A 14,215-nucleotide genomic window follows, 5' to 3' on the forward strand; every position below is an offset into this window, starting at 1 on the left:
ACTCTGTCAGGTCCTGGGTGAAGCAGCCGTGCATCCATGTCCTTGACAATAAGCTTTGTCACCAGGTGGCTGGGATCTAAAACAATGGGATGAACTTCCTCGAACTCAGAGGAGACCATGCGTCTGAGACGCCCGCCGACCCGGATGAGACCCAATGACTGGTCCCACTCTGGTGCCAGCATTCTGAGCTTACTGCTCGATGGTACTGGTCTCCCTCTTTTGAGACACTTAACCTCCTCTGGGAAGCAATCTTCTTGGCTTGCTTTAAGCAGAAAGACTTCTGCATCCTGAGGGTGCAGCTCTGACTCAGAGGGACCAGTAGCCGTCCCATGAAGCAACCTCTGAGTCGCTTGAATCAGTTCCATCCAGCTACCAAATTTGGTGATGTCAGGTATGAGTCGTGTCGGACTCAACTGGGTGAACCCACAGATGGCAGCGTGCTTGAGCTCATTGGTGCCTTCCCCCTCTTCAGGATCTGGGAGAGACGGCCATTCACTCATAGGACCATACAAGAACTGTGGTCCCTGGAGCCATCGGTTCGGGGGAACCAGTTCAGTCAATGTCCTTCCCCTTGTGAGATCGTCAGCTGGATTATTGCTCGTATCCACATATCTCCAGGTGTGCTTGGCTGTCAAGTCTTGGATCTCAGAAACTCTCGTGCCCACAAAGACCTTAAACCTGCACGACTCTGATGTCAGCCATGCTAGGACGGTGGTAGAATCGGTCCAGAGGTAGGTCTGAGTGATGTTTAGAGTGAGCTCCTGGTGTATCAGCGAAGACAACTGGGCTCCCGTCAGCGCCACACAAAGCTCAAGCCGCGGCACTGACTGTTGACGTCTAGGAGCCACCCTTGACCTTGCCATGACAAATGAAACGTGAGTCAGGCCACAGACCTCGGAAGTGAGGTAAGCTACGGAACCATATGCTTGCTCGGAAGCATCGCAGAAGACATGAAGCGTGTAGCTTGCGGCTTCTGTAGCTGCCTTTAACGGTACATATGTCCGTGGGACGGTTATGTTCACCAGCCCAGGGAGTTCTTCCTCCCATCTTGACCAGGCTTCAAGGATCTCAGGAGGTAAATTTGGGTCGTCCCAGCCTCTCTTCTTGGACCAGAGTTTCTGGACGAGAACTTTGGCACGCGTGGTGTATGGGATGATGATTCCCAGAGGATCATACTGGCGGGCTAGCATCTTATATATGTAGCGCATGGTTGGAGTTTTGCCCTCTGTAGATGCAGGCTTAAAGCCAAGCCGATCAGTTGGACAATGCCATCGCAAACCTAGCGCAGGCTCTTGTGGGTCCGTGCACTTCTCCGCCAGCCACTGTTCTGCACTCTCTGCTCGAGCTGAGGACGGCAGATGTGACACGGCCGTGGGAAAATTACTCGCCCATTGTCTGATCTCAAAACCCCCAGTGGCTAGACATTGTCTCATTCGGTCTATGAGATCTTTAGCACCTTCCAGTGAAGGGAGACTCTGTAGACAATTGTCTACATAGAAGGATTTCTCCACTGATCTCACGATGTCTCCATGAACCAGGTCATGGTCTCTGACGTGCTTCTGCAATGCAAATGTTGCGCAGCAGGGACTGCTTGTAGTTCCGAACGGCAGCACGCACCATTGATAGACGTCAGGTGGGTCTTCTCGTCTGAGGTTTCTCCAGACAAACCGCAACAGTGGCTTGTCCCGTGGGACGAGATGCACTTGGTGAAACATTGCTCTCCACTGATGGCTACTGTGTACTGTCGGAAGCGCAGGAGAACCCCAATGAGTGACGGTCCAAGTGTTGGGCCTGGAAGAAGTTGGTCATTCAGGGAAAGACCCTTGTGGGCAAAGGAGCAGTGAAAGACGAGGCGGAATTTACCATTATGATGAACGAGATGGTGTGGTATAAACCAGGATTCATCTGATGCATCCACTTCCTCTTTACTGAGCTTAGTGACGCATCCTCCACTAATGAGCTTTTGGATCTCTGCTTCATACTTCTCGGCCAGGACAGGATCCTTAAGCAGCCGCCGCTCTGTGCTGCGGAGCATCGGCATGACTGCCTCGTGTGTAGCTTTTAATGGTGGTACACCCTTAGCCCGAAGCAACGGTGTAGCATATCGAAGGATACTACCGACCAGTACTCTTTCTGTACCAGACTCAAGGATGTTAATGGCTTCATGATCAAGCCGGGATCTCACTATTAACCGTTCATTACGGAATGGTAGCACATCCAGCTGCCAGAGACGTTCAACATGTCGGTATAAGTCCTCTGGCTCTGGCCTAATGGAGGTGTAGAAACACGCCGAGGCAGAAGAGGAAAACCCATCTGGACCCTGGAGAGCCCATCCCAGTGCTGTGTGAACCGCTGCTGGTCCACCTCTAGGACCAACTCTGAGGGGCTCTGTGGGGGTGATCAAGTGGGTACAGTCAGCCCCGATTAACAGCAGTGGTTGCACCTTGTTAAAGGTTTGTAACGGGACCCCTTGCAGATGACGGTAATGCTTCTGAAGCGTTGTCACAGGGTAAGATAGTTCCGCCAAAGTGAGCTGACTTGCAGTGTAAGTGAGATTCTGCGGGCTGTGCTGAGGGGGCCACCTGGAAGCTCACCGAATGTCCAGCTAGATGTGCCACATCTTGGTGAATGGTTCGCAGGCTGAGGGACTCTGCCTCCCCTTTTAGACCAAGGTGTTCTGCCGCCGCTTGCAGTATAATTGTGCGTTCTGCTCCATCATCCAGGATGGCATAAGTTTCCAGTGTCCGCTTTCCACTACTGATGATAACTGGAACTACCTTAAGGTACACTCTTCCTTTATTTCTTGAGTTACCAAGACCAGCACTGGCCCTTGGTGCGATGAGATAGACACTGGGACCTGGCTTGGCCACATCGTGGAGAACGCTCAGGTGTATTCCCGGACACTGGCTGCACGGTTTCTTTAAGGTACAGACCTCCTGATGATGATTAGTCCGCCCACAGTTCCGGCAGCGCTTACCGGTTTCCAACCACCGTTCAATTTCCTCTGATGAGCACTGAGAAATGTCAGAACATTGTGATAGGTAATGCTCTCTACTTTTGCAGAAAAGGCACATCTTCTTTAACCTTTGCTGTTTAGGATCGGGTTGGGGAATCACAGGTGGTACAGTGTTATCTGATTTCAGTTTATCAGAGCCATGATAAACTGACACAGGCTTACTGCGTGGCTTGAATGCAGGGGGCTGTTTTTCCCCTTTGGATGGTTGTGATGCTCCGACGTGGTAGCGCTGTGCCATCTTCGCTGACAGCCTCTGAGCTTCAGCTTTCACCTTGAGCCAGTCGGAGAGGTCCTGAAGGCCGTATGGGTTTAGGCTGTTTGTGTTAAGACGACCTTGAGTCTGAAGGTGTTCAACGAAGTTGTCTCTATACTGCTTTGGGAGTTTACTGAGCAGGCGATCTGCATGACCAGTAGACATCACCTCCGTTCCGTAAGGCCCTTCCAATGAAATCAGCATTCCTACCAGCAAGTCCACACGGAGGACTTTGAAAAGACCTGGAATCTCCAGGTCTAAGGTCAGGGGAGTTTAGGATTGCAGCAATTTCACTCTGGGCCAGCTGGTGTGGCTGTCCATACTGCCGCTGTAAGGCCTGCATAGTTGCTGTATAGGGCTGTACATTGTGGCGGCAGGACTGAGCTATGAGCCTAGCTTCATCCAAGACCAAATGCTCCATCAGTACACGATATTTGTAATGTTCAGAGAGTTCAGTATGGGGTGTGAGCAGGTGGTCTAAGGCCATCTTCAAGTCAGTAAACTCCCTCTCACTGTCATGAATTAACTTGGGCAGCTCAGGCACAGGGACAGGCTGCCTGATTAGCTGAGGCATGTAGGTCGACTGTGAAGCAATGTATTGGGACTGGGGGTCATGCTGAAGTTGGGGAACAGCCCCTGACATGGACAAAGGTAGTCCAGGTATTGACCGTAATAAGTTGGAGACTGGCTGGGTTGATGAAAGGGGCTGCAGTTGATGGACCGAATGTGGGGGCTGGTGGGTGGTTAACTGATAAATTGGCTGTGTACTCATCGGAGGTTGGTGCACTGTCTGTAAGGTTGCAACGGGTTTGAATGGAGGTTCCGATGAGATGGTGGGAATCCCAAAAGCCGATGATGGTAAAGGCTCATCTAGCTGGTAGGCAGGTTGGTAACCTGTTATCGGTATAACATGTTGGCCTCTCTGCATCCTATCACCAGTGTAGTGAGGACTAGGCTGTGAACTAAACATACTTATCACTTGAGGTTGCGGCAGCCTGTGAGTAGCTCTCAACAGGGGTGCAGATGCCATGGTGTCTGGTAATGACTGTGTTGACATACAGCCATATGTCTGAGCGTAGCCCTGGGCTTGAGTTGTTACCACACGGGGCTGTGACACAGTGGTCATGGTATGCCATGGGGGCATTGGAGGCTGCATACTGGAAGGCTGGATGGGCAGACCTAGCTGTAGGTGTGAAGGCTGCACAGAGGTGATCCTACTCACCGCTGGGGGGCTTCTCAGCAATGAATGATCTGATAGGGTACTCATGTTATCAGCCGCTGCTCGTGGTGTTGAAACGCATCCTTCACCTGACCCAATGCTGTAGTCTGATATGTGCAGGTTGTCCATGCTCTGTTCCTTTAGAGGAGACAGGCGGCGGCTTTCCCACCGGTTACTCCTTGCATCTGCGAACTAGGGGATTGTCCGAACGCTGTGTACATCTGGCCAGGACGAGCAGACTCGGTCCGCAGGGTGAGTGGCTGCAGTTGAGTTACGCTGACACTCTCATAGTTGCTTTGCAGAGAGGGAGAACAAGGCATGAGTGACTGTGGCAAGCTAACCTGATAGCCTCTCAGATGGACTGGAAGTTGCCGGGTCCGTGCTCCATATGGGGTTCCCACACCAGTAACCGCTCCGTGTACATCCATACCACCGTAGATGAATTTTCCGGCTCGAAGGACCATTATAAGGAAATGTTGGGTTCAGTATGATAGCACTCGGTGCTTTCATCCACCGTGGTGACTCCGGTCAGAGAGCAGACGGACACATGGAGCAGTTTAAACCTTGTATTATTCCCAAGTCTTCAACAGCAAACCAGGAACATTGGTTACAGGTCGATTTGGAATGGTACAGAGCAAGGGTGATGGAATATGAGAGGATGATAGCGTCCGGTGGGTAACTGCTGAGTAGCGGTGATGATAATGATGATGGTTTCTTATAATCATGAACGCATCCTTATTCACCAAAGGCTTACTCAAACCCGAACGTATTTACAAACGTTTTTACCGGAACGTTAGGACCCCAGGCTGCCCGTAAATATGCCCGACTAAAAATAAACCCGAACTTTAGGACCCCAAGCTGCCTGTATATGGGCCTGATTAAAATAAAGTAGCGGAACCGCACAAACAATGAGGGAATTTGCAACAATTAGAAAGAAAAAAATATAGTTAAGAAGTAGACTGCAAACCTTTAGGGAGGGTGGACTCCATTGAAGTCCTCACTCTGTGAGGAAAGGCCAGATCTCCTCTGACAAACTCACCTGCATGACAAGAGGTGTCTGTACAGAGCTTGGGTGGAGTAAACACGTGGGTGTGATTGGATTGTAATCAGACACTTCCCTAAACATGTTTCAAAGTAAAGTTCAGTCTGACAGAATAAAATGTAAAATCTAAGATTTAATTCAGTTTTATTTTTTTAAATAAATGAATTTGAATATGTTCTTTAATCAATTTAAATTCTTTTTAGTACACCAACAGGTATAAGGTGTTCATTTTATAGTTACTTTTACAGTTTTGGTTTTATTTTGACAGCAGAAAACTCTTATTTACATGTGGCAAACTGGATGTGTTTAACTAGTGGGTTGTGCAGTGCTGGTCTGCCAACAGGTAGTGCTTGTTTTACTGCAGGGAACTCAGAGTGGCAGGAGTGTGTGCAGTGTCAGCATGAGCAACCTCAGGGATTAGTTAAAATTATGCCAAACAGGTCATACAGGCTGCAAAACATGGTTAATCTTCTAAAGGTATCAAAGATCCTTCCTGCACATACCCAACAAAAGAAAAAAAAAACTTCCAATAAGCTTTTTATGTGGTCTTTAATAATTGTATTAAATACAAAAGTAAATAAAGTCATACAAAGTAACTGCATTCCTCAGAACACAGCCATAAAAAAGTCAAATAAAATCAACGACATAGCTTCAGCAGTTTCCCAATATGAAAATACAGACATACACTCAACAGAAGTATATTTTCAGAAACACAGCAGGATTTAAAGAAAATCTCAGTAGTTAAGAGTAATTTAACTCGTATTTTATGTTGATTCTACTCATTTTCTGTTTTGTTTGTTTTATTGTGTCTTATATTTTTCTTTTACAGAATTGCCCTCTTAATAAAAATGGATAAAATCGGGAAGAGGTTATCTGATTATTAATGGGTTATCTGATGATTAATGCAACTTATTATTATTATTATTATTATTATTATTATTATTATTATTATTATTATTATTATTATCATCATCATCATCATCATCATATTTTATTTTATTTTATTTTATTTATTTATTTGTTGGTTGTTTTTTGCTGAGTCGCTGTTTATGAAACTTGCCATACAGCGGTTCTTGTTTAATTTCCATTGCGGCTTCCGTAGTTAGACCTAAAGTCGAAATGGTTTCCTCCAAAAAACAATTATGGGAATGCCTTAATGTTTTTTTTTTCTTTTTTTTTTTTTTTTTATTGCTCCGCTTGTGTACTAGAAATGTTAAGAAATAATTTCATAAATGAAACTTTGCAAATAACAATAAAATATCAGGTATAATATTAACAAGAGTTGTGTTTCTGGTAAAATAACGACATGAAATCGCATCGCTTTATTTTTTTAACGCTTGCGTCAGGCGGAAGTGATATTGACGCTCTCTGACTGTAGCTTCCACTGTTGAGTCTCTGTGGCGCAAGGTAGTTATAAAAGTACCAACTTTGATTCTAAAGTGGTTTTATTCATAATACCTTCTGAGGTCGTTAATTGATTTACTTTTTCTGAACAACCAGCTAAAAACGGAGTACCGACACTGGGAAGACTGGTTATCTCCTTCACCTCTGCATTCTGTTATGGTCGCTACTTTGTTTAGGAAATGTTAAGTTTGGGATATAACAACGCGTCAGTCCTCTGTCTGTTGCTGTATCGACAGAAGATGAAAAGGAAGCTGTGACCGCCTGCTAAATGCGGATTTATCCCCATGTGAATGAGCCTGGACATGCGGCTTGGTTCACCATGCGGAGCCCGGCCGCGTCCCCTCCGCTTGCAGTGACCGTCCTGGCTGCACTGTGTGTCGGCTTGAACCGTTGCGGAGCATCCGCGGTTCACGGACCACCATGTGATAATGGAAAGGTACGGCTGGAGATCTGCGTGTGTAACTGTATGAAATCAAGTACGGATCATATTCAGTGATCACGTGCTTGTGTGTGTGATAGGTCTCTTTGGATAGAGATCTGCCTGCAGATGCAGCTCATTGGGACTGTGCATCATCTACCTGGCCACAATCTACTCAGGTAAGCATGCATATAGCAAAGCTCACCATCGTATGTTATACATTATCTCCTGACTGTCAGTGGTTCATCTGGTTGTGGTTGTGTTCCGTGCACATCGTGCCGGGAAGTCAGAACAATCATGAGGAAGTAATTGAGATAAAACTCTGGAGATCTGGCACTTTGCACAATGTAAATCAGCCTTAAACTGTTTGTAATCACCTCATAGACCAAATACTCTTCATCTGTTATGCTCTATGCTGTTCAGGCTGCTCTGTCACCAACTTAATGTTTTCATTTTATTTCCTAGCTACAGACACTTCCAAGTATCGACTCTGTGTATGATCCAGAGGTTAGTGAACATTTTGCTGATCATATATTTTATTGAGTCTTTCACAACCTTTCACCCTCCAAACATAAAATGTTACTTGGCCATATCTGAAAATCAAAGCTAAACAAGATAACAAGTGTGCATCCAAATCCAATGGTCAGAAACTACATGTGAATTAAAAGCTAAAGAGCTGTCTTTATTTACTTTTAATATAATTTTCTTTCTTTCTTTTTTTTTATTTTTTATTTTTACTTCAGCCAGCCAGAGAGATATGCATGGATAAGCCTATATCCTACCATCACAGCATTCCCAACAGGTAAGTAGTGAGACATGTGATATACAGTTTTATGCACACACCTTCCACCTATCGTTTCTTTATGTTTCACTATCAAACTAAAACTCATAATCTTTTAAAATGGTCTGGAATAGTAGTTATCAAAGCTTTTTGAACATAGATATATTTTTTCCTCACTAAATCCCATCGTAGTTTGTATATCTGACCATGTTCAGAGAATATTGAACTACTTAACTCTGACCTTTAAATAGTTTAGGCATAGAAAAGCACCTACAGAGCTAAAGGGGGGAACCAGTGTGTTTTCTGTTTCAGGTTATATTTTTGCCACTTGCTAGTAGCCTGTCATAAATATACATAATTTGTTCATATTTCTTTTGTTTCATCTATGAAAACTGGCAAAAATAGTACAGTTTGTCAGTAATTCCCCCCAAAAATAAAGAAATAGGACAAAAATCCAGAAAAGACCCGACACAGGCTTAGAGAAATGCATCTGGAGCTTCATTTGGTCCCTCTACAGTTTATTAAAGTTTAATCAGAAATTGTCTTAACACTGCTGTCAAAAACCCCTTAAAGAGGGGAAACAGGGAGAATTGGAACTAGACTGAAAGTCTGAGCCATTTGGTCTTATGGAGGGATGAACCGTAACGTTATGCTGCCTTTTGTTCCACGCTCGTGTCGGAGAGTAGAACAAAACCAGCATCTGAATAAAGAGCCTTTAAAAAGCCCAAAGATTATTCCTGAAGCAGACATAAAGAAATGACCAGAGTTGAGGCAGTGTGTGTCTCAAGCTTGTTAGAACAGCATGAAGTGTATAAATGTTTCATTAAATGACTTCACCTATTTCCTGTTTTCCCTGCAGTGTATTCAAGGCTTGCACACAGCGCTGCCGAGGGTTTAGTAGAAATTTGAGGGTTTTCTTTATTTAGATTTTGAAACACTATTTCAAACACTATCACCTTTGTTTCAGTGGAGCGTTCAGACCAGTAAAGGCAGAAAGTGGGGAGTACTTGTATTGTCCTCCTCAGCGGTGGCTCAACAACCTGCACGTAAGTCCAAGAATCTAACATACTTTAGTCCTGCTTCTGTTTCTCTGCTTGTCTTCTTCAAAAGACTGAAAAGTTCTGTCAGACTAACCTCATTTGTTAATAAAAAGCATAATTTTGAAGTTGCAGCATCACAGTCAACATAGTGTTGTGGGGCATTATTGGATGTTTTATTTTCATTTGACATTAATAGCAGCATAGATGGGTGTAATGACTGCAGGCAGAGGAACACAAGCTAATTATTGAGTTACAAACCCACCGCACAGACCCTGGTATGTTATTTCCAAGCTGGCAGTCCTTGCAGGAGCTGAAACAGTCAGTGTATTGTTTCAGTAAGTCTGAGAAATACTTTCAAGCTTGCCTGCTGCTGAACACAGATTGCTTTGAATATTAGAGAATTAATAAACAGCATCCAGCCGACTGGAAGAGCAAAATATCATCATCATAATACCAGTATCAGGATTGGTGGATCCCTAATATTTATTGGCAGAGACGCTGGGAGACACAAAATTGATGATTTGAGACCCTCGCTGTGTTTAGAACATAAAAACCTTATGTCAGTATTTTCTTTGTTTCATTTTTATTTTTTATTAAGTGTTGTATGGTTTAAAACTAAGAGTCTACAGCATGTTACTGTACTTGTAGCTTTTTCTTTATAAATGTTTTTGTTCACATTCTTCATTAGTAGACACTAAAACATTACTACATGTATCAGTTAGCCCGTATGGGATCAGCCAGTAGCAGCTTTATGGATTTCATTTTCTGCCCGGCCGTGGGGCAGAGGGGATCATCTCCTGCTTCAGCAGCAGCTGCGAGGTGGGACTGCTGCTGTTTGAAGACCGAGCCTCTTCCGAGTGTTTTAGATGAGGGAAGGGGCATGCACAACAACGCTTATTATAGAAAATAAATAAGATACCTGCGTTTATGCCAGTCTATAAAAGTCTCCTAAAGCAGCAGAGAAAGTTGCTAGATTTGTTAATAGTCGCTTTTTTATTTTTTAATCAAAGGTCACTCGAAGGGTCTGAAAACCCACTTAATGTAGCCACAAAGTCACTTAGTTGGCAACACTGGATTGAAGTGTTGCCAAAGACAAAGAAAAAAAAAAAAAAAAGCAAACTAAATTCAATAAGGTACAAAATTCCCTGCTGAACTATCATACATGAGAGCGGAAAGGGGAAATGTTACATACCGAGTGTTTGATAGTTTAGAATTATTATCAATGGATGAAGAATGAACAACGTGTGTTTTACTGTTGGTCTTACTTCCTGAGGCCGGTTGTGGAGGATGAGGAGAATGATGGTTACATGTTTGCATTTCCAGCACGGAGCTGTAGTTTTACTCCACCATCCTTGTGCACCGCTCCGTGAGCGCCATCTTCTGTCCGGATTGGCTCGCTCCTGTCTGCCTGCCTACATCATGACCTCACACCCACAACTCAGCAGACGTATGGTAAAAAAAAAAAAACAAAAAAAAAAACACAGTTCTTTTTAAATGTGTTGCCTGCAAAAGCAACTGAAAAGCAAACTTAATCCACACGGATCACCGTTGTGTTGTTGCTTCAGTTGTTACTGCGGGATTTAATTCTTCCTTGTAGAGATGACTTATTTAATTAAATGTTGAGTTAAACAGGCTCTGACGTTATGTTCACTCTGCTCAGCCTTTAGCTTTGGTATCCTGGGGCCGTACTTTGGAGCTGGGAACTGTGGCCTCGCCAGACATCTGTGATTGGCTGCAGACCACAAAAACCACAAGAAATGCATCTGATGGTGAGGCTCAGACCATGATGTACAACCTCCTGTTGATCCGGTCAGCAGGTCCGGACCGGCTGGAGCGCTCAACAATCAAGCAGGTTGGGAAAATTTAGCTGATTTACATAATATAGCAACTAAAAAAAAAAAGTCAAACAGTTATATTATAATGGTGGAAGATAAATAATGGTGTTTGGAAATCCTTAGGAGACTCTGAGGCGATGCTGCAAGGAAACCATCTCTTCTCTGCTGAGAGGAACCGTCCAGTCAGAGCTCCACGTGAAGAGGAGGCAACTAATGCACATGAAAATGGGAAATAAAAACAGGGGGAAAAGGGCTGCCAATGGAGAAACGGAAGGAAAAAATAACAAAAGACGCAATACCTTAAATGTTTTGGATCTTTTAACCAATCAGACAAGCAAAACCACCTCCCAGAATCACAGCAGCTCACTTGGAGCAGATTCAGTTCCAGAGAAACAAACGTTTTTAGATGCTTCCTTTCCAAGGCAAACCCTTCCGTCAGAGGTCCAGAAACAAAACGAGAATCTCACATCATGGACCATTAATAGTTTGGTCTCAAACGGCTCTAAAAGCACATTTAATACTGGTTCAGTAGGACTCGGAGCCTCCAAGTCTGAGACAAACAGGCTAGTGGTGCAGACAGAAACCCTTCCGCCCAGTCATGAAGACATAGATGTCAGACAAGCAGCCGCCTCTGCAGGGACAGGTGTGTTTGCAGATGGTGTGAACGGGAAACGGATCAGTTCAGCCGGGCGTGAAGCCTTGGCCGTTGCTTCCGAAGATGACGGCTCAAACTCAGTCAAACAGAAAGATGAGGACTCTGCTAAACGCAGCAAGGGAAAGGACGAAGAAGCAGTCGATGTCGAAGAAAGAGAGGTGGAGCATGAACAGACGCATGTGGCCACACACAGGCCCCAAAAAGGGGGAAACACTGGGTTTAATCCCACTTCTAAATCCCAGTCGATGTCTGGACCGCAACAAAACCCCCAACCGGCCGACCGCAGCCACGCCAACAGCAAGGACTGCGACAGCTGCAGAGCAGGAGAACGCTGCGACTGCACCAAGACCCACGCCGCTGCTGTGCACAGAGGCCTGCCGAGGACTCCCAGGTCAGACGAGGCGGTGTGGGCAGCAGCAGCGCTGGGTTTCCTGCTGGTACTCCTCACACTGTCAGTTCTGCACACTCGCCTGTACCGCCACTGGAGGACCACGCCCAGTCTGTATTGGCACGACCCGCGGCAGGACTACGACAGCGTCGCAGGTGGGTGCCGCGACTTGGCACTCGTTTTAATTCGCTGAGACTGATCAGACATTTAGTTTCCGTGTTTTGTCTTTTAGATGTAATCCGCAGGAGGTTGCGAATTGCAAAGCGCAGGAGGAAAAGAGGCCAAAGGCAAGAATGCGTTCTCCTGCCGAGCTCCTCCAGCTCAGACGAGCATCCGTAGAACAACAGGAAGGATGGCCAACGTGTCAGTTTGCAGACATGTCCCAGAGGTTTCTGGTTGCAGCGGAATCAGAAAGGAGAAAGTATTGCTATGTGATAACTTGAGATTAAAAACACTGAAGGTGTCTGTTACAGTTAGTTAAGATGTCCAGGTTAATTAGACTCCAGAGGACTTATCTCACAGGTTGCATTTGGACCAGTGGAGATCAGAACCATCATTCAGCTGAAAGGAAAGCTGCTTTTTAAACAGTAGCTCCCAAACAGGCATCATAGTGGATCCAAAGCAGTAAAACTTTTTTTTTAAATTTTATTTTTTAAAATAGTTTTATCATGTTTTTTTACGTGTAAGATAAAAGTTGCTGTTGTAAGCAACGCTTTGTATAGTAGTGAACTGACATTCACACGATTTAAACAGGTTTTTTACATCATGTAAGGCCATTAAAAATGACAACATCAATGCAATATTGATAGAAAACTTGAAAAGCAATTAGTCTTAGATATTTCATATATTGTGTATTCTATTGTGAACAAATCAGGAAGCACTTGGAGGATCATGTTCTTTGATTTCCTAAATGTTTTATATACAAATTAGTCTGCTCCGTTTTTATGAGAAACGTCATAAATTCTAGTTGGAAACTTCCACAAACACTTGGCTTCATGACGACCTAACAAACGCACCACAGTTTGTGTGTCGGTGATGGTTGTCAGCAACAAGCATTGTTTACTGTACACCTCAGACTTCCCATACAACCAAGTACTCTGATGACTCTGCAGTTGTGGGGCGCATCAATGATGGACAAGAAGCGGAGTACAAAGAACTGGTCAGTCAATTTGTGATATGGTGCAGAAAAACAGTCTCTTCATCTTGAATGCAAAGTAAACAAAAGAGATATTTGTTGACTTCAGGAGGAGCAGGAGAAATCAAAACACAGATCTTCTACAAGTCTGTTGAGGAAAGTGCAATCAGCTCTGCAGCAGCATCAGAGCCAAAGACTTAAATAAGTTTAATGAACTAATCAAGACGGTGGCTTCTGAGCAGGGAATAACTGTTGTCCAGTACTGCACGATCTGCTGAAGACAATGAACTTTTCTTCTACACAACACAGCGAAGAAACTGTGTTCAAAACGAGGCTTCATCAAGTCCGTTGCAAGACAGAAATATACCAGGTATGGTTCCCGGCTGCAGCCATGGCCCTCAGGAACAAGGCAATATCTTCTAGGTATAATATATAACATTGCAACTTCCCTTTTATAATTAAAGTATTTTATTGTTTTTGTCTACTTTTCATTTGTCTAATTGAATTCCACACTGAGGTTAGAAACAAAACAAAATAAAAACTGTCTTAGCATTTTGAGCAGCCAAAATCAAATTCCATTCACAAAGCTGCTTCTTTTATTTGGTCAATATTAGAAGTTTAGCAAACTAACACTATTTTAACTTGTCATTTGATTTCTACGGAAATTTGTATTTGCTGTAAATTAGTTTCACCAGCATAGGTTTGATGTCTGTCAGAGGCTGAAGACAACGATCTGATCTGTTTTCAGGGTAGAAATCTTTAATCATGCCCATGTAGAAGTTAAAGTGTATTTTTTGTTTAAGTATTTTTTGTTTTTTTTAAATGAAAATGAATAAAACGTTTCTAGTGCAATCCTTAGCCTTGGTGTGGCTTCATGTCAGCTTCTCAGATGAACTAAGATCAGCGTGACTGAATCTCTAAAGAGCATCCACACATTAAGAAACCGAACGCAGCCAGTCCCAGGTCAATTAAATTGTTTTATTATTTTATTACAAATGTACAGCTTATGAGTTTCCATTACTATTGACC

The 14,215-nt window shown here is 44.1% G+C and overlaps 1 protein-coding gene across 1 annotated transcript; it reads left to right on the plus strand.

Moving 5' to 3' along the window:
- Positions 1–6,946: 6,946 nt before the first annotated feature.
- LOC306760699 (uncharacterized protein) lies at positions 6,947–12,639 on the plus strand. Its single transcript, XM_079246663.1, has 9 exons — positions 6,947–7,370; positions 7,454–7,531; positions 7,818–7,859; positions 8,096–8,154; positions 9,101–9,179; positions 10,497–10,625; positions 10,834–11,025; positions 11,132–12,206; positions 12,284–12,639. The coding sequence occupies exons 1-9, from the start codon at positions 7,203–7,205 to the stop codon at positions 12,388–12,390; spliced, it is 1,929 nt and encodes a 642-aa protein (XP_079102789.1). The 5' UTR covers positions 6,947–7,202; the 3' UTR covers positions 12,391–12,639.
- The last annotated feature ends 1,576 nt before the right edge of the window (positions 12,640–14,215 follow it).

Source organism: Telmatherina bonti, assembly GCF_933228915.1.
Source record: "Telmatherina bonti genome assembly, chromosome: 9".
Lineage (NCBI taxonomy): Eukaryota > Metazoa > Chordata > Actinopteri > Atheriniformes > Telmatherinidae > Telmatherina > Telmatherina bonti.